Source organism: Aristolochia californica, unplaced genomic scaffold (assembly GCF_029961685.1).
Source record: "Aristolochia californica isolate CCGP_79_NKW_82.1479 unplaced genomic scaffold, dmAriCali1.0.hap1 SCAF_15, whole genome shotgun sequence".
Classification (NCBI taxonomy): Eukaryota; Viridiplantae; Streptophyta; class Magnoliopsida; order Piperales; family Aristolochiaceae; genus Aristolochia; species Aristolochia californica.
Window position 1 is genome coordinate 1746215 of NW_027181826.1, and position 21560 is coordinate 1767774.

Genomic DNA, 21560 nt, shown 5'->3' on the forward strand with positions numbered 1-21560 from the left:
AATATAATTTTCTATATTTAGCTATCATAGAAAACGCAACATAGACGATGTATATCGCAACATAGTGAAACACCTCATTCGATCGATAACAAATACCCAGTCACCTTTTTTCTAATATTCTATATTTAAGAGTAATTTCCCATTAATGATTTTTTAAAAAAATTCAATCAAAATTTCATGCAAAGATCTTACAACTTTACTAGAAAGTCGGGGGATTTTAAAAATCAAAATAATTAAAAATATAAGCACAATTTTATAATAATTAATGGTTAACTAATAAATATTTAAAAAATTATATTTTTATTTATCAAATTGATGGGAACAATATTTATTCATTCCATAATTCATAACAAGAGGTATTTTTTTTCAATTAAGCTGGGAAAATTGAGTCAAGTCCCGGGCGAGTCGACACGGAGAGGGCATGACCGGACAAGCCGTCCACTCGAACCATCAACACGCCATGTTCGAAACACAAAACCTCGCAATGACACTTCTACCCTTGCGTTCAGTTCAACGAAACCTCAGGCCGATAATGGCTACGTCGTTACCCACTCGCCGACTTAACATTTTACATCTTTACCCCTACGGGTGGACCCACCAAGGGTAATTTGGGGAAATAAGATAAATTTAAAGGGCTGTTTAATGAAAAGACGGTAGAAAATCGTTAAAAAGGACGATTTGATGGATTCTGGAACTTGAGATTGTCTCGGGAATTTTTTCCTCTTTTTGGGTCTCATTCTCTTTACTCTCTTGCTTTTCTCGATGGGATCACCCAATATGGAAAGATTCCAATTCCCACTCCCTTGTTTCAATTTTTTTTATTTTTTTTTAATGCATCCCCTTATTCCAATCTCATCCTTTTTTTAGCTCTTAACCTTGATTTATCATCCCTTAATTCAATTTTTTTTTTTTTTGTGAATTCATAAATGTCTTTGATTGGGTCAATATTTGTATTTTGGTTAATATTTTAATTTTGATTAATTTGTTGACCCAGTAAGGTGATTAGGTATGGTTCAGTCAATTCAGTTAGTAAAATTATTTTTTAATTTATTATTAATTATTTTTTTAATATCTTCTCATTTAATTGATTCAATTTGGCTCATATGGTTGAAATAGTGTTCTTTCTAGTGTTATTTATTTATTTTCTAATTATTTTTATTTTTTTTGGTAATATTCTTTCGATTATTGGATTCATAAGTTGTTATCGAGTCGGGTGATAGTTGAATTTGCTCAATAAATCAAATGGGATTAAGGGTTTTTAGCACACTTAAGTTTGTTGAATACTTGAATAGTGATAAAAGAAAATTTTGATACCCTTATGTTTTTTTTTTCTTCCTTTTCCCTCTTACCATATATACATCCCTAGAGTTGACTCATTCACTAGTAAGAATTTGTAACATCGATATTGCTTGTCTGCTTAGATATTTCTACTAATGATGCTTTGATTTGTATTTTTCTTGCACGTAATATAATATTTTGTTCATTATATGATCTTACAACTATAAAAAAAGTTCTAAGTTTCTCGACGTAAATACCTATTGATTATATGATGAGATTATTATTTTGAGAAAATGGTAGTTCCAAATGAGACATTCAACTCCACAGTTTAAAATGTTTCCTTCCCCGTTGGGTTTGCTTACACAATAGAGAAACAATGAGAAAAAATCTCTCCAATTCCCTTCTTCTATAAGCAAGGAATCTCAGCGAAGTGTGACAATGCCTATAATGAACATATTGTAAGGTGCTAGTTTCATTGCTTGTTAGCTAATGGGAGGCAAAGCCAGCAATGTCAACGAGTTTGTGATTGTTTATTGCACAAGTTTCAAAAGTTAGTTTGGTCTTGATTAAGGGTCAAACCGCCCTAAGCTTTGGATAATGAAAAGAAATGTCCCATGTTGGTAGGTCTCTTCTTGTCATATTAGAAATGGAGGGTTTTGCATGAAAATTTGACTTGTCAAGATGTGAAGGGTTTTGGGATTGAAGTCATGACTAACTGAGGTTTGATTAATGAGAAGAAGGGAAAGAAAAGAGGGAGGTGGTGATTGGAGAGGGAAACAAGTGTCTTCTTATTGCATGGGAGGAAATATATTAAAGCTTGTTTTCTCTTCTTCTCGGAGTTCGTTTTGTTGTTTATGAAAGTCGGAGTGGAATTGAGGAACCACATGCATATGGGGAGGAGGGAATCACCAAGTACCTATGTCATATAAGTTTTTTGGAGATGCCAAAGATGGGTGTCGAAGTTTTTTTCTTATTTTTAATGAGAAGAATTCGGTGCTTCCACTTTGGCTCTGTTTGGAACACAGAAAAATTGAGAGAAAAGAAAAGGAAGAGGAAAAAAAGAAATAAAAAAAGAGATAAAATGGAAGAAAAATATAGTTTATCTAATTAAGCTACAAAAAAGAAAAAAAATTAGTAATATTTTAAATTTTGATGATTAAGATTTTCTCTTAAGTTTCTATTACTTTTCTTTTTTCCCCAAATTCCATCATTTTGTGAGAGAAAATTTATTACTCTCTTATTTTCTTTTCTCTCAATGATTCTATGCTACCAAATAAAAGAAAATAATTTTCTTTACCCTTGTATTTTCTTTTCTTTTCTTTTCTATGGGTTCCAAACAGGCGCTTTGTCTTTGTTATAGTGATTTAGTCCAAAGAATGTTCATATAACTCATATCGATTATGGTTATTGTAGTAGATTTCAAAGTATGTATTTCATGTTAGTGTTGCATTAGACATTTTTTTGTTATATAAGGTAATTTCTAAATACTGATTCTTAAAATCTATTCTCAAACATGGCCAGTTAGATTCCATAATTTCAAATACAACATTGTGATTTAAATGTAAGGGATTAAAAGATATTAACATAAAATTTAAAATTTCTAAGATACCCTTTTAAATATTACAAAGATCACTAGATTAGCCCATTTGCTCCCTCCTTGAATGAGGGAGAAACAAAGGAAGGGGTCTGCAGTGTTCTCCCCTCCCTCCTGCCTTAGCAAGGGAGAAACGAAGGAAGGGGTTTGCGGTGTTCTCCTCTCCCTCCTGCCTTAGCAAGGGAGAAACAAAGGAAGAGCTAGATCTCAAGGCCACTAGCTCAAATCTTAGTCGATCAAATATGAAGTATATAGATCTTGTCGTTGCATATCTAAATCGAGGAGGAGAGTAAAAAATACAATCTATCATGGAGCCATCAAAACAAAAGAAAAAGGTTCCTTCAAGCAGCCATTCATTCACATTTAGTCGTTTGATCCTTGAGGAAGTGTTTTCTAGCTCTAGCTACAACTATGTCCCAATTTTGAAGAAAACAAAGAGTTAGAGGCTTCCACATTTGTGACAAAGATCATGCACCAAGTTGATCATTGGGTGGCCATGTCTGTAACAACTATAAGAAAAGGATTTCACCTTGAGACACCATCAGTAAGTCTTCCTCTAAATTCAAGCCTCAAAACGGTGTTGACAATGATCTAGCATTATGGACAAGGTGTAATAATCCATGATTTGATGGATGAACAAACAACTTCAAACTTTATCACAATCCTTTAAAATGACAATGGCGAAGATACACAACTCCAAAATACATGGCCAAATAATTTTAAGTGGTTATGTTAAATGGGTGAATAAAAAACAGTGTAGCATGGAAGTGGTTATAAGAAAAGTAGAGGTATCAATTTTATTTGATTATTTTATTTTTATCTGGCATATAATAACAATAAAATATTTTATTTTATCCGATTAGTTTTACCCGTTTACCTATTTACCAATTTAGTATTCTATGCACATTTACCTAATTACTAATTATGTAAGAATATTGTTATTACCATTTACACCCCTTGGTGGTAGAGTAGAAAAGAAGGGAGAGGAAGCAATGACCCCATCTTTGAACTCGACCGTTATCGAAATTTGAATGTAGCGTTTAAGAACATGATATGGAATTTCAAACCTTTTTTATTTTTAAGTCAAATGTTATATTAATAAGATATTTAGATTTGCAACTCCATGTAGCAGTAAATGAGACAATGAAATATGACTTGAAGGGAATAGACCTAATGCCAACATATAGACTTGCATATCCAAACCCTAAAAATAGAAAACATGTGGCATGCTTTAAAGTTTTTGAATGAGTTGGGCTTGATTGGTTCCCAACTATCCCTTAATGAAGATATACTTTAAAAAAGCAATGGCTTGTGAAGAAGAGCCAACCTTAATCATGGATGAGATTACAATTTTGAGGTGTTTAGATTTGCTAAAACATACACTAGCAACAGGGATAGTCTCTTTCAATAACATGACGAGGGAGTGATTAGGGGTGGTTATCAGTCGAGTTTTACAAGGAATCGACCCAACCCGATCCGAAAAACCTGGATTCGGGTTTTTAACTTCTCCACGCGGGTTGGGAATGGGGTGGGGAAAAAAAACTTGTCTTGTTTCGGGTCAGGGACGGGTTTTTCTAAAGCCGAACCCAACTCACATATGAGATAAAAATATAAAACAGGGTTGAAATGGATCGGGTTTGACAAGGATGGGGTAGGGACGGATCAGGTTTAGGTCGGGTTTACAAGGACGGAGCGAGGACAAGGTTACAAAGATGGTGATTGGGTCGGGTTCGGGTTTGATGAATCGGATTTTTTTTAGCTCGGATTTTGGGGTCAAAGATCGGATTCAGGTTCAGGTTTTGGTAATCCCAACTCTAGGTAACCCCTTTCTATATATAAATGGGTCTTATTCATCGTCTCAATGTAATTGAAACCCTAGGAGGATTCACGTCATCCAGGCCTCGTGAAACTGAATGGGCCTTCCCAAGGCCGCCCATCCAATGACTAGAGGCCCAAATTCAATCTTAGTGATCCGAAGCCCTAGTTGGGCCCACCTCATCCACTAGTATTTTCACTCCCCTTCGTGTATGTGTCGTAATCAGAGAGCGAAAACCTGCAAATTGCGGCTCACGACGAGGAAGGGGAACGTTACGCAAGGTTTATTTACCATTTTACCCCTGACCTCGCATTGTATGCGCCAATACCGTCATCCTTCTCCAATATCCTTTCGAGAGAGAGAGAGGGAGACTTCCCCTCTCCCGCAGAAACGCGACTCATTCCTCGTATCCAAATTTTCAAACAAAAAATAGAGAGACGGGAAAAAGGAAAAAAAATGGTGTCTGACTCGGAGCTCATCGAGCGCCTCCGGGAATTCCTCCTGATCTCCGACCTCAACACGACGACCACCGCCATCGTGCGGCGGAAGCTGGAGGAGGATTTCGGCGTCGACCTCACGGAAAAGAAGGCCTTCATCAGGCAGCAGGTAGATCTTTTCCTGCAGAGTCAGCAGGAGAACGAGAAGGAGGAAGAGGAGGAGGAGGAAGCGAAGAATGGGGAAACGGAAGCTAACGGGACTGATTCTGAAGAGGATGAGGGGGATGAAGTGGTGGAGCAGGAGGAAGAGGCTGGGCGGAATGCAAAGAAGAAAAGGAAGAAGCCGTGAGCTCTCGTGAATTCTTTTCTTGTTTTAATTCCTTATTCGAAATGGATTTTTTTTTTTTTTTCTTGTCCGGTTTTGCTTAGTTGGAGTTTTAGTGTTCTCTAAATTTCTTTCATTTTCGATATGTTGTCTTGACTTCAGATGATACCCAAGTTTGTTAGAAGATTCGTTCTCTAGGGTTGCTGGGTTTTCAAGGTTGGGTGTTAGCTGTTATAGTGCTGATATTTTGGTTGAATGTGTTAAATGTGAATTTTGTTCAAATGCATTGATTAACCATTCCAGCTTGGCCCCTTGAAAAACATTTTTAGAATAGGTAACATTTAGTGCGCTAATCTATAGGTAGATTATTTCTTGGGTTGTTGTCGAGTTTGTAAAGTTTAAGGTTCCATTTTTGCTTTAGGAAAGTGATAACCTGTTTAGCTGAGGGATGTATTTGCAACAAGTGTTCTCTTTATGTGTAGACATACTAATGATAAACTACCACACTGCGATTTTTTGCCTTGTCTGTGACACTGATAAACTAGACAACCCTTGTTTCTAATAAAGAAATTTTTTGACTTTGAATTTGTCAGGATTTAACTCCTATAAGTATTTTGGAGGAGCTCATAAACATCACTGTTTGAGATGTTTACAATGACACGCTCTACCCTAATAATTAGGCTACTGATGGAGCGACAAACTTATGCCCTACCTGTGGAATAGTCTTGGCTTGAGTTTTATTTAAAGTCTCAGTTGATATGTTATATTCATATTAGTGCAAGTGGAATTCCACTTCTTTGTTGGGTAGCTTTGTAGATGATAGAAAAGGTGAAGTAGTATAACATAGTAATCTACTGCAGTGAATGAAATGAAGGCTTTGGATGGCTACATCGACAACATGCATGCTATGTTTGACATCATGTTGTAGCCTGTAGGAGGTGTCCAAACATATGCAACTCTTAACTTACATAAACTTATGAGTACATGTGATTTACCGGGAAAAAAATAACCTAACATAATTATCAAAGCTCAAACTTTCATCTAGCTGTGAAAGACAGGGTAAGATGGCACTTGTATCCAGTTTACTTTTAAAATATTTTCTCTTCTTTTCCTCAACCTGCTGTAGGTTGTAATGTATTTCTGTTTTCACACATAACTGCAGCCATACTATTGCATCCATTTCCACTTATTACACCACCGGTAATGTAATGTTTATGTATATGATTCTGAATTTATGATCTGCTAGCTGCTCTTGGAAAAATATGATGCTGTTTGATTGCAACAACTTGACTATGGAAATGCTGAACAGCTTTGATTTCTGAGCTTCAGTAGTACCTTCATCTATGAGAGATTTTTATAGGGTGGATATTCATGGAAGCTGAAATTTCACCAATGGGGTTTGTAATATTATTTGGAGCATTTTATGAAAATCAGCAATTTCTCTTCATTTCCCTTTCTCCTCCTGAAAATACCACTTCTTTGTGTAGTTAATGTATCTATTCTGAAATCTGACATTTTAGCTGTCCACCATTAAACTGCTAGCCTCATTTTCAAGGTATTTGCTTCTGTTTATCCTAGTAACAGTTTGTATTTAACATCAACATGTTAATCAATGTGCATTTGCAATTTTCTCAGCAAACTATAAATTGCATCAAACATCTAAAGCATCTGAATGGGGCACTGTTCATATTACAAAATTAAATCTATCAATTTTTACATGTTGCTTGTGATTTTCATTTCAGTTAGTAACCTTGTGTTAAAATTCAGAGATGTACTTGAAAATGGCAGGGTGGTAAATTGCAATAACCAATTAAAAATGTTTGGTTCTCATGTAGAGCAAACAAGGACCGTGAAGACAACAAAAGAAAAGGTGGTGGATTTACGAAATTATGTAGTCTTTCTCCACAGCTTCAAGAATTTCTTGGAGTAGCCGAGTTGCCAAGAACTGAGGTAGTTCTCAATAACAAAAGACTTTATTTTATTTTCTGCTAATGGTTCTTTTAGAAAATGATAATACATATTTGTCCCGCAACTTAATTTTGGTTCTTTTTTTGTTTGTGTAGGTTGTAAAACAGCTATGGGCTTATATCCGTGAGAAGAAGTTGCAAGACCCAGAGAATAGACGCAACATAATATGTGATGCAATGTTGCATACTCTTTTTAGCGTTAACAGTATCAACATGTTCCAAATGAATAAGGTTTTATCGAAGCATATATGGCCATTAGATGAAGGTAAACAAAATGGGATCAGTCAATTTGCTATATCTACTGTGAAGCTGGCTAGAACTTCTTTCTATTGTATCAGTTTAGAAGCCACAACTGAAGTAAGGCAGTCTGTGAAGAAAATATTTCTGCATCCATAATCAGCTTCTTATAAATGAAATGGATCAATTTTTTGGATTATCAGCACGTGTCTAATTTAATTTCTTTACTGATTTAGCTGGTCCAGCCAAGTTGGAGCAAAAGGAAAAGCAGCAAAAACAAGAGAAAGAAGGTGGGAATTGTCTTTCAAGAAAAAAATAATTAGCGATTGATAACAGCATACTTTCTCTGCTTATTCAGGTTCGGATGAGCTGATGCCAAAGGAAAAGAAACGGAAAGGAAGCTCAGGTTTTCTTGCCCCCCTTCCACTTTCCGATGCTTTAGTGAAATTCATTGGCACTGGTGAAAGTTCTCTATCAAGGTCTGATGTCGTAAAGAGAATTTGGGACTATATTAAACAAAATGACCTACAGGTATTTTTTCTTTACCTAATCAATGACATTCTATGGATCAATATTTACTTGCAAATGACCATTTTAGTGGATAGACATGGCAATTGACATGTATTTCCTAGACATAGTAGGGATCAGCGATTTTATATATGCTGTGAAATTTTCCCTAAATGTGATTTTTTTCTGTGTCACCTGCCTAATTTACAGGAGGAAAGAAAATTTTCATGAGCATAAGCTGTTATCTTTTCTTTGCACATGGGAGAGAATTGGAACAAAAACTTTTAGTGTTCTTTTTTTAAGTAATATTCAACTGCATGTATTTTATTTAATTTATCCTTTTATCATTGAAGGATCCTGCTGATAAAAGGAGTATCATATGTGATGACAAGCTGAAAGAATTATTTGAAGTGGACTCCTTCAATGGTTTCACAGTTCCCAAGCTATTGAAATCTCATTTCATCAAGGCTGAACAGTGACATTATCCGACTGGTAGTCTGAAGCTGTGAAGAGAGAAGGAAAACTTACCATGTAATCTGGATTGTTTTCACTGATCCTCTATTTTTGTAGCTCTTGGAAGAGAGAAAGAGGAAAAGAAATTTGCAGAGGAAATTAGTTCAGCCAAAATACAAATGGAAAGCTTTGAACTTCTTATCCAGTTACCTCACATACCTAAAATATTAGCATAATATAATCTTGTCTTATTTTTCGTTTTGAACACTTGGCACTGTGGTTCTCAATTGAGGCTACTCCTACGAATCAAATATTAAACTAGTTAAGAATGCAAACTTAAAAAAGCTTCCAACAACATGGAGGAGCCAGTTTGAGAATCATGCAAATGTTGGTCTTCCAGAGTTGACATGGTTCTTTAGAAAGCTGACAATTTTGGGTAAGAGGTGCCCACAGGTTAAAGGACAACAGTAAAAAGTATGACACAATGCCATACCGATGTTGTCAACTCCATTTTCAGTTAATGAAAGAAGAAAGGAAATAGAAGAAATAGAAGAACGGTGTTTCATTTGAGTATGTTGCATCAAATTTTTTATTAATATAGTTCCTCATATTCTCTTATTCTTGACCTGAGGCTAAATCAAGCCCCTAATTCCTGTTCAAGAGTATCTGCTTGGTGTTTAGTTTACAAAGATGAGGAACTTTGAGCAGCTTGCAGTTCTATAATGGAGAAGGTTCTTGCTATCCAAGCAGTGGAAGAGAGGTTCAATCTAGCAGCTGGGTTGACAAAGTAACCAGGTAGTTTTCCACTATATCCGTGAATCTTTTCGTGCTCTGTCCAGTCTCTCCTTTTCATCTTCTGCTCGAGTCTCTGTTTACTTCAAGAGGGAAGATTCCTAACTTGGAGACTGAATGTAAGCATGATAGGTCTCTTTAACAACCTGTTGAGGAGTTGTTGTGGGCCTCAATCTTGGGTTATGATGATGTCCAATACAGTGTATATCTCATTGTTCTTTGTTTCTCCAATTTATGAGATGTCAGAGAAGGTTATTGCAGATCTTGTCACTCAAGAGTCGGCTCTTTAGCTAAAAAATTTGCAAACCAATTGGAGGTAGCACATTGTAGATTATCTAAGCGTAAGAAATCCATGTAAGCTGACCCCTTAGTAGCTATTACATATGCTGGAGATGAATGGTGAATCGATTCTCCATTTAAGCTACTTGTGACTTTCTTAATGAGCTGAAAATATCTGTATTTACCATTTTTTTTAAAAAAAGGACTGTTTTGAGACATGGTTGTATGTTCAATAAGCTGTTCGCAGAGTTTGCTGTGCCATCGAAATGGCCACCTCTCTTACCGAACAAGAAAAAGAACGTTGTATCAATTTGGTGGTTCATCTCAGGTTTTGAGGTTGAGATGTATTGGTGAAACGTTGGGAGGTTCATCAGGAGCTTTGGCATTTTTGTTTGCATTGGAGGGCTGTCATCTGAATGTTGTTTGACATGGTCCAGGGGCTCCTTTAGGTGAGAAGCTTGGATAATCCTCTCTCTTGGGTCCTGAAAGATTATATAAGCTTGATACAACTTAAGAGGTTTGTATTAGGTACATGATATCAGTTTTTTGTTATCTTGACACGAAGCTGATATGGTTCTAATATCCCCAGGGGGTGGCTGTGTCATGTACTGGGTGAAACGTTTCAGCTGTTTAAAGGAGGCAATAGATGCTAAGAGGGTGGTGCAGGGGGTTATCTCAGTTGACAAGGGCGAATTGAATTAGAAGACAAATACCTTTTCTTCATGGATTGAACTTTAGCCTTGCTTGTACCCAAATGATAAAACTAGTTCAGAGTCTTGTGACATGTTCAGCAGGAAGGGATTCAACTCTGCTGTTCTGGCTGAATCCCTTTCGTTTCACCCCAAGTTTGGTCACTGAACCGGTGAGTTTTGATCTAATGTGGTCGATCCGATTTGGATTTTTATGTGTCTGAATCGGGTCTCAAGTCTGAATTGGAAAACCTTGGTTATACCTCTTACTACCAATACTTTAGGGGTCTTATTTTCTATTAAATGGGTGAATGGGCAAGTTTGACCTCCCCATTTAATTTTAATCATCTCCGAAACTAAGTGGAACAGGGTTTAGGGCTTAGGGTTTAGACCAGGGTCGAAACACCATATTCATATATCAGAATCATATTTTAGGGTTTCTAAACAAATACCCAGTACTAATATGGGAACCCTTATTTGAACTCGAACCTCTCTCTTCCCTGGTAGAACTTGTACACATCCCATGGAAAACTGGAATCCATGTTGTCTGTAATGCTGTTTCTGCTGCGTAGTTGGACCGAGCACAGACAAATTCCAAGCACTGCATTCACAAAAGTGGTCCATTTGACGTTGGTCCATAGATCATACGCTCCCGTTAGCGCCATATAAGTATTTCGGAGGCCTGTGGTCAATCACTTTTATTAACAATTTGACATTGAAGGCCCACCCACTAGTCTTGGCCCAATGTTGGTCTCTTATCCTCAGTAGCAGAAAGGAATATGAAAACGGAAAAGAAAGGAAAACACATTGATTGATGGAGCTTAAAAGGTGAAATGAATGGGAAATGCTTCCCTGGTTTCAGACTACCTCAGCCAATCAATAAGAACAAGTGAAAGACTTGGCAAAAGCCAGCAGCAAGAAGAGAATAACCTTTTTGGGAGACTCATGATCAAGGGTGCAATATCTTACATGAATTAGGATTACGTGAATGAGTCTCGTTCATAAGAGCATGAGATCCCCTGTGATGAGCATCAATTGGGAACCTCTTGGTAAGCCGGGTCAATCGATTTTAATCTTATTAATCCGATTTTTGCCTAAATAAGAACCAACATTGTGAGATGGAGGGGACATCTTTTGGAAAAAGCATTAGGAAAGATTCTTGTGCCCCTAGAGAGGGTTAAAGTCAATCCACTTGTGGATTACTCCTCTAACATTATCCTCCCTTTTAATGCTAATATGTTGAAAACAAGATGGGACTCATAGGACACTCCTTTGTACTTGCTACCACTTAGCCAAAAGTGGAATCCACAACCAAAAACACAAAAGCTCCCTCTCCACATCCTCTCTCTTCTTCCATTTCTAGGGCTATGAATTGATCTAGTGGGGGGGACCCCTACCCTTCAATATTTTTTATTTTTTTTCAAAGAACCATCATTGTACATGTAACTTTATATCAGGTGAATTGATGTTGTAAATTCGCCTCGTTTTTGTATTAAAATTTGATCTTCTTCGTGTTTATCTCCGATGTATTTTTTGTTTCGATTGATAGAATTCCTTTAAAGTAAGGTTCTTGGCTCTTTTTTTGGTTCGAATGATCTTACTTTTTTTGCCTATAAAAGTATGTGGACAATTTTAATTAATTATTAAATATTTTAATAAAATCATCTAACTTAATTAGTATTTTTATGCAATTAACATAATAATATTAAGCACAACAAAATATTTTAGCTTATTATTTTAAATTTCCACATAAACATACTTGAATTTTATTTATATTTTTATTTAAAATTTATTTTTATTATTTACTAGTTTTTCAAACAAAGAATATGATACACTCTATTGGCTATTGTGAACCAAACCACTTATGTCACTAGTGCCTACATGCAATGGACCACCCTAATGTTCCTCAAAGTAGTCAACTAGAATGAGGAAATGAAAGTGGTGCACTTTATAAGACATTGAAGCATGCTTGTTACTATTCATCCAATGGTGGATCACATCATTCAAGCCAAGGTCCATGTGTATTGGATTTTGTTGGGTTAATATGTGTCAAATTTTTGTCCTTAGTACAAACTTTGATATTGAATATCGATGACAAAAAAATCATTTAATGGGTAAATACTACTTTGATGCTCGATGTGAGTAACATGTCTCAACTCATTTTACTTCCATCCAGTTGTATATATTTTAGGGTTTTATTTTTATTTTTTTACTCAATATTTTAATAAAATAGTTTTTAACATTTGACTCGAACTTGACCCGAGTCATAATATTTTATTTTTTACAAATAAATCTTTAAAAAATAATTTTTTAAATTTTTTTAATGCAAATTGGTTTGCCTGTACATATTACATATTTAACTATAAATATCAAACTTTCAAAATAATAAAATACTTTAAATAAAAAATATCTATTAAATTGTTATAACCCTAACTTTTGTTTAAAAAACTAATATGTTGCGTCATAGAAGCCGGCTCGGTTCGAAGCCACCCTTTTCGCCCGTTGCGTCATTTGACTTGATTTGAAAATATGAATAATAAAAAAAATATTATAATTATTATTTTAAAATATGAACCACTAAAAATTATAAATTACGTGTGGGTCCCGTCCCACCTCCCATAACAACTTAGATGGCTGCAATTATAACGTAAAACTATTAAGATAAGATCATTAGATTCCCCTTTTGACGCATTTTCTTGGATCCACACAGAACGGTTGGATTCCCCACTTCTTCCCCAATTACGAATCGGTCCCTGATTCCCACTTTTTCCTCTAAAAGTCTCTCTATCCCTTGTTCATCTTCAAATCACAATTATGGCCTGTGTAGTGATTGCGCAGGGAGAGAAGAGGGTTTCTTTTTCCACCGTTGGATCCTAATCTTACGGTTCTTAACAAAAGTGAGTGCTCTAAAGCATTTCTTTTCTTTTTGACTTTGAGGGGCCCACACCTCTCATTATCACTTTATCCTCCCTTTTCATGCCTTCTCCCATGAGAAAACACTCAAAATTAATGAAAATTTTCTCTTTATTATAATAAATTAATTATTTAATAAAATTCTTTAAATATGATATTATTTTATTTTAAAAAATATATTAAAATTATTTTAAATATTTATATTTTAAAAATTATACAACTGATCTAATACGAAAAGTCATTAGTACAAAACATGTAAAACAGTAATCTCAATCGTGACTGATCAAAAAGTTGAGATAGTCATTGATCGTAATCGGCCGGCTAAGATACTATTTCTCATATTTGGCACCGAATGACGTTTAACATTGGATCAACACTCTTTCAAATTATATACATAAACTAATCATTAATTCGGAGGTTAGCGAGGAAAAGAGAACAAAAATAACAATTATCCATCTAATGACTTTTGGACTTATGCTCCAATCTAAGTCAGGTCAGAGACAACTAACCCACTGAAAAATAATTGTTTTAGTTAAGTTATAATTAATCAGATAATTATCTTTTAATAATGTAACCCAGTTAGATCAAATAAGTCAAAGTGTCCAAAGAACAAGGTCATTTTTGGAAAATCGCACCACGAGCTCGTACCGGTTCCGCGACGTTACATGAGACGACAAAAACGCTTTTTCCGAGACGTAGCAGTGGTGCCCTTTGCATACGAGAGAATCCTGAACTAGCGGCGCTCGTACGCGGCGAAAATCAATCAAAAGTGGCCACGTCAGAATTTCGAGATACAGGGACAAGTGGACGGTCAGAAATAGCGGCAAGTCGGGGAATCTTCCGTTTCTGCGTCTTCTCTCTCTCTCTCCTCCTTTTAGTTTTTTTTGCCTTCTTTGGACGGCAGCGGTAAACGCTTTTAAAGGGAATTGAAAGGAAAATAAAAAATTATAAAAATACTAAGATAAAGAAAAGATTTTCTCGCTTTTTCCGTCAACTGGGAAAATAGGGAAACAGCAATCTAGGTTTTCCCTTCGCCACATCTTTCAACTCTTCTGTCCTTCAAAAGTCGATTCCCTTTTAATGATGCTCATCCCCGTTAGTGCCGGGCTGTTTCGTCTTAAGGAAATTAAAAAATTTCATTGGCTGTGATTGGAGATGACCCTTATCTTAATAAATTATCAACTAAGCAAGTGGCATGTTCTTTCCATGATTTTTTATATACTTCAACTTTTATAATATTGATTATTTTATATTATCTTAATAACCATTTCTAAGCCCGATTTCTCTGGTGGGAATCGACCTGATTCCAAATAAGTTTACTTTGACGCGTATTGAAACCAGTTGCACTAAAACTTCGAGGCAATAGTGAAAACACAACATGAATATAAAATGGATCGGCTTGATCGATATTAAATTCTTAATACTCCCCCGTACATTGCTATTTATGGCTCGTGGAAACAAGTGGGAGCGAGACTCAAACTCGGGACCAACCTTGCTCTGATACCATATTGAAACCATTGTACTAAAAGGTTTGAACCTTGAGGCGATAGTGAAGGCGCAACATGAATATAATAGGGATCGGCCCGATCGATATTAAATTTTCAACAACTTGCTTCGAATTCGATCATTAGATCAAATATTCCTGATCCAAAATTTGATTGATTGACTTCAAAATTTAGATTTTTATATCTGATTGATTTAGTAATGGATGCTTTTTCTTGAAGTGATTGATAATTTTGAAGTATTAGGAGCCATTAAAATGCAAGGTTTTATGCAGTTGAGGTTTGTAGATAATTTTTGGATGCGACTCATTTTATCCTAATACCATGAGAAAGACCTTAGACCAAATGTTTTCATGTTGCATGAAAAATAACTTGACCTTATACTCAATAATATTTTCTCTTATTTGTGGTCCCATGAAAGAAAACAATCTCAATAGTAAAATTTATTTAATAAGTGATTAACTATTGATGTAAAAAAGTAATAAATTTCATTTTTTTGACAAAAAATAAATAAATTACTAGGTAAAAAATTGGAGGATTTTGGTTGTGATAGTAATTATTCTTGAAAAATAATTAATTAAAAATAAAAAACCTTTTAATGGAGCATAAATAATATGTTTAGATAAAAATAAAAAAAGAATGGAGTCCACGGCTACATTGAATTGGACCGGAATCTGTCCTTTTGAGTGTCCCTCTCTTGCACTAACGTGACCTTCCGTTCCAAGGAATCTTTTCCTCGTCGTGACTCACGCTTGGGATTATTCTCATTTCTAAAGAAATTATAGAAAGCCCCTTCGTCTTTGCTTTTTTACTTTAGCATACATTTTGTGTGTATGGTTTGCAACCTTTTCTTTTTCTTTTTCAAATAAAACTAGAGAAAATATGGTTGTAAGCTCAATCTGTACAGGAATTTTTTTTAAAAAATAAATAGGTCAATTTGTCCTTTTTTAAAATTTTATAATTAATGGGTTATATTTAATTAAAATTATTTTTTTGCATAATTTAATGAGGTCGGTCAGGTCCCCTTGGTCTGGATTCCAATTCCCATCGTCTTTTCTCAAAAATAATTGAAAGTTATGTCCTCCTTTGAAAATCCTATAAAGAAAGGGACAGAGAAGAAAATCTCAACAAACTTGAGAAAACAAAAGAAGAAAATCGCTTTCCGTAAAAAAGGGGTGGAGGGCACGAGGGCATCAGCACATTTGTGGCGGAATCTAACGGCAGTAGGACACTTGTCATTTAGCATGAGGCCATAGCATCTCCCCTCTGTCCTTTCACCCAAATACAGGGGGACACCCCCACCCTCCGCGGCCCCACCGCCTAGAATCCTCATCCCCTATATTTCCGAACCGAATATCTCACTTAAAAAAAATCGTCCACGTCCAGGTGTCAAATAGCACGTGGCCTACAACAAGAGCCTAGAAGGAATCGTGCGGAATTTTTTCTTTTATTTTTAAATTAAAAAACGGGCAAGAAAAGCGCCGAATCGCGAGACGTCTGAAAGTGACGAGCTCCTTTAGACTGAGAAACCGAGGCATCTCGAACTGGCGAATAAGGGAATCTTTTAGCCGGAAGTAGTGGTGATTCTGTCCACGCGTCGAAGTTTGAGTGGGTGGAAGGGGAAGGGAGCATCGTACGCGGCGGACATCTGCTCTCGTTTCACTTCGACCATCCGAAGAGCCGAAGGGGCCATGAATCGGACTGGCTTTTTATCCTTTTTAAATGGCGAAAGTACCCCCGAATTGAAATGTATAATTTTTGAAATTTGAAATTTGAAAAAATATCAGTTATTTTATATTTTCATAAAAATATTAAAAAAATAGGTTTTCTGTATTTGGTTGGTGATGTTAGTGACTAGGTTATTATTATTTATAAAAATTATTATAAATATTTATTATTTAAAATGATGCAAAAAAGCATGGGTATTTATGTAAATTCATCCGTCATTTTTTATAGATTCCAGACAGGTAAAAGTGAAATGGGAAGTAGGATTTACCGAATCGTGCGACAATTTCAAAAGTGAAATTTTCAGTTATTTATAGAATTTTTACAAGAATAAAAAATTAAGAAAAAGCAATATTTTTAATTACTTTTTTACTTGTACCTTCACACTCTACCGACTCCAAGGAAAAGAATCTTCAAAAGCAGAAAGCGCCGAAGAAAATAATATTTAAAAATAGAAAGAAAAAAAAAAGAAAAGTCAGGAGAGAAGACGTATCAAAGATTCCGACTCGCGCCTTCTTTGCGCGTATCGCCCGATTCGTATGTTTTTCTTTTTCTTCCGAATATCGCGACATACGCGACGACGCGACGATGGGATATATACTGTCGATAACCGGCGTTTTTTCTTGCTTCTCCCGCAACCGAATCTTCGTATTTTAATGCCCATTTTCTGTTCCCGGAACAGCTTTTTGGATCTCCGATTCTCGTTTTTTCATCTATAAAACCCCTCTCCCGTCTCGCGTTCCTACCTTTGGAAGAGGGGATTGGGAAGCAGAGATCTGGTGGCCGAGAAATGGGGTCCTCGTCTGAACTCAGTTTAGATTTCAAGCCTTCCTTCATTTCTAAAACGATCGCTGGCCTTCTGCGGGAAGTGTCCGGGATCAAGGACGGGTGTGAGAAATTTTCCAAGCTGGAGGATTACGTTAAGTGTCTGGAGGAGGAGAGGAGGAAGATCGACGCGTTTAAGCGGGAGCTTCCGCTTTGCATGTTCCTGTTGAGCGATGGTGCGGTTGAAGCTTTTGAATTTGAATTATCTCCTCGTGGGGTTGATTTTTTTTTTTTTCCCTCCTTTTTGTCTGTGGGTTTTTGGGGTATTGAATTTGCGTTTTGGGGGATTTTTGGGAGATGGGTTTCTGATGTTTTTGAGTGTTGTTACAGCTATTGAAGCTCTGAAGATGGAGGCAATGCAATGCAGGTCGGTGAACGCTCGGCCAGTGTTGGAGGAATTCATGCCGGTTAGAAGCAAATTCGAGGATGACGGAGGGGTAAAAACTGAAAAGAAGGATTCTAGAGATAAGATGAACTGGATGAGCTCCGCTCAGCTGTGGAGCGATAATTATAACGAGAACAGCAATAACAACAACAGTGCCGACAATTATAAGAAGAACAAAATAGTAGAGGTGAATGAAAGTCAGAAAAACAATTTCTTTATACTTCTTTTTTTGCAGTAATCTGAACTTTATCTTTCGTATTTTGGGTTAATTTTTTTTCTCCCGAATGCTTTCTCTGGTTTCCTCATATAGATGTTCTGTTAATCGTAGAAAGTGGAGGAATCCAATCGATCTGTTATTGGGAGCCCTTTCTCGGAAAGTAAATATAGGAGCAGTGGAGGGGCTTTTATGCCATTCAAGGAATTTTCTGGTTTTCCGGCGAGACCGAGGAAGGAAGAGAAGGAGGTGTCTGCAGTACCAGACCTTTCTCTTTTGTCTCCAGGTGTTAAGAGTGTAAGCACGGAATCTGGTGGCAGTGGTGAGAGCAAAAAAAGCGGTAGCAGAGCTAATCCATCGGTCTCATCAAACGCTCAATCTAATATACAGCCACAGCAACAACCGAGGAAGGCGAGGAGGTGTTGGTCGCCCGAATTGCATCGTCGGTTTGTTAATGCTCTGCAACAACTTGGCGGACCCCAAGGTGAGACTAAAACTCTTTATAAAACATGAAAATTTTCTTTTTTTTTATTCTCCCCTAAAAAGGTAATTGGTTTGGATGCGCGAGAGGTTTTATTTATTTAATTTTTTTTCTAAAGGTGTTTTCGATGAACTTGGTTCTTCACCCTATTTAGGATGATAAGAAATGAGATTTAGAAAAAAAAAAAAAGAGAAAAGTGTGCTTTTGACTGTGTGAAATGGGATCACTGGTTAGTTTTCTATTGAACGGAGATAGTTGAAAAATCAGTAGACTTCTGCTGTTGAAATCTTTTGAGTCGGATAGTTGAGTCAGGGTAATGGGTATTAGGGAGTAAATTCCGTGTTTAGGCAGTTCAGCAATCTGATGCGGAAAAATGATCGGCTTGAAGACTTGATAGATCGCATTTGTCTGAACAGCGATAAGGATTTTGTTCGTCTTTTTCATTGGTGACGTTGTGGAAGAGAGGCGGAATTCAAGTAAGGTTAGCTGATAGTTTTCCCTTGCTCCTGCCTTTGATGGCGAATCTATTTTGATCTTTGGAAATTTGAAAACAAAGAGAGTACATTCTGTGGTTCTAAAGTGTGTCAGAAGCAGTAAACTCGCACATGAAGAAAAAGAAGCAATCCAAGAAAAAATTGGCATGAATATGTAAACAGGAATTTATTTCCCGGTAAGTTCTAGCAAGCTTTCATGTATTTGGTGACTTTCTTGCAGTGGTTGTTGGAATCTCAGGTTGGAGGCTAATCAGAGAGCTCAATGAGTGGATAGGTTTCTTTTGCCATTTTAGTAAGGTTAACAAAGTGAAGTCATTTACAGATGTGTTGTACACTTCGAATAGAGAACTAATGGTAGGCAGCAGTACATAATGTTTCTTTTCGTTATTTGGTTTTTGGAGAGACAAGAAGACAAGATGAATTGTTTGAATTCAATTAGAAAGCGATCCAAGTGAAGACATAGTAGTAAAAGATTGACGAATCATCATAAGATCGCTCTTCAACCCTCACTGATATTTCTCCCTCAATTCATTCAATTTTAATTCAGTTCTCTTTTTTCTGATTCTTTCTGACAGTGGCTACTCCCAAGCAAATCAGAGAACTTATGAAGGTCGAGGGACTTACAAATGACGAAGTGAAAAGTCATTTGCAGGTTAATTTCCTCCCTGTTCCTAAAAGTTAAACGTTCTTCTGTTCTTTCACTATTTTGTGGTTCTTTTATTGAAGGCAAATTCTTTTTTCGTCACAGAAGTACCGATTACACACCAGAAGGTCTCCTACATCTGCATCTAATTCCTCTAATCAACCTGTGGTCTTATTGGGAGGCATATGGGTCCCGCCTGACCATTACCAGTCCTCAAAGCCGAGCACATCTCAATCAGGCTCTCCACAAGGTCCACTTCAGTTGGCTGGGAACAGTAGGGTAATCTCAAATACTGGTGCTGACAGCTGTGATGATGAAGAAGAGAAATCAGAGAGCTATAGTTGGAGAGGTCACCTTACAAGATCAGCAGAAGATGAGACTGAATAAAATGATAATCCATTGAGGAAGGAAAAAAAAGCCTGAATTTTGCAGATACTATACAGGGAGTTTAAGATGGCGTACGAGTATATGATATACTAAACAATCATGGGAGGGACTTGTGCTGAAGAGAAAAGAAGAGAGTAATGGGGACTTACTCCATGAAATTTTGTAAGTTCTAAATTTTCATAGAAGGCTCTTTTAAGTTCTTTGGCTTTGAGTGGGAAAGAGGGGGGTTTATCATATGAGGATGTGTTGTAACGTTCACTAGAGCAGGGCCCTATGTTTCCCTTAACATAAAATTAGCCAGTTTTAAATATACAGCTTTTTTTTCTTCCAATTTTGAGTTAATTGCTGGAATTCTTTCTTTCCAAAAATAAGTTTTGAGTTTGACTTTGTTACTTGAAATTTCATCAATATCCATCCATTTTGATGGTTCCATTGACTCCTCAAAATAAAATCAGGAATCTTTCTTCCCATCTGAGAGGTCTTTTTATGACAATTGAGTGTTTGATAAGAAGCTGTAGACAAGTAGGCTTCTTCTCTACAAGATTAACCAGGATGTGCAACCTCAATAATTTAAATTTTTTACAGGCAAATTACTTCACTCAGGATCAATAACATCAAATATTGACAACACCCTTGACAGAATCTTAGTTTGGTGTTTGTCATGTCTGAGCTGTTCTGACCTAGACTGTACCTAATTAATTACATAATACTCTTTATTCCCTAATGATTCCCTTGCAGACAAATCTCTTACTGTGTTTTGCAATACTGGAACTTGTTTAATCACTTCCAATGATTTTGGCCTCCACAGTCCATAAACAGGTTAGTCAACACTGGAAGGATGAGCACCTTGATAGTCAGAATAGTCTCTTCAGCACCAATAACACCCACTTTGAAAGAAAATGACTTACAGCTTCTCCTGAGTAAATGATACATATCTTTCTCATTTCCTCAGCTGAAGTAAGTAAATTTTGCATCTGCATGATCTTAGGTGCATCTGTTTTTCCACAACTGAAATTGAAAGCAAAGCTGTTTCAACAACTGTGGTGTTCTAAGTTCTTTCATCCTTTACCCCAACATGAGATGTCCTGTTTATCATCAGTAGCAGCCCCAAATCGTAATCTTCTTCTAGTTTTCCTCCTCTTCTTGAAAAGGGTATTTGACATACTGAAAATTCCAAACATTCTTTATTTTTTATTACTTGCCCATTTTTTACCTCAGAATTTGATCTCTGCAGCCTTTGTCCACACCTTATCCTAAAAATCTTTTGCCATGTGTTCTGCATCTGATTTGAGAATCTTCAACTGCTCGACAAAAGAGTCCCTCTCATGGAAAGGGAATAAAAGCTTGAATCTCCTGTGCCGGATACTGTGAACCCACATGAAAGAGATGCCGCTGAGAGCAAACTGTAGTAGTGAAAACTTGAAAGAAAATGATGGAGGTGGCATTATTTTTTCTTGGCTCTGATCTCTGATGCTTTACGAATGTTAAGTTACAGCCTTATCTCGGTCCCAAGCACGTGGGCTGGATGAGATGTGAATAAACAGCACAGAGGGAAAACCTTGGAGATTCTTTCATGGCGGATGTTGAATAAAATAATATCTTTTGTGTCTGGGTACG

At 36.4% G+C, this 21560-nt stretch overlaps 2 protein-coding genes across 2 annotated transcripts; both read left to right on the forward strand.

Annotated features, from left to right (window-relative positions):
- The first annotated feature begins 4983 nt into the window (after positions 1-4983).
- On the forward strand, positions 4984-8889 carry LOC137951803 (protein TRI1-like). Its single transcript, XM_068798727.1, has 6 exons — positions 4984-5470; positions 7286-7400; positions 7514-7682; positions 7891-7944; positions 8013-8185; positions 8515-8889. The coding sequence occupies exons 1-6, from the start codon at positions 5145-5147 to the stop codon at positions 8638-8640; spliced, it is 963 nt and encodes a 320-aa protein (XP_068654828.1). The 5' UTR covers positions 4984-5144; the 3' UTR covers positions 8641-8889.
- An 8284-nt stretch (positions 8890-17173) lies between these two features.
- On the forward strand, positions 17174-20251 carry LOC137951480 (myb family transcription factor EFM-like). The gene is made up of 5 exons (XM_068798156.1): positions 17174-17515; positions 17670-17911; positions 18053-18422; positions 19489-19565; positions 19662-20251. Exons 1-5 carry the CDS (start codon positions 17305-17307, stop codon positions 19941-19943), a joined length of 1182 nt encoding a protein of 393 aa, XP_068654257.1. The 5' UTR covers positions 17174-17304; the 3' UTR covers positions 19944-20251.
- Positions 20252-21560: the final 1309 nt, after the last annotated feature.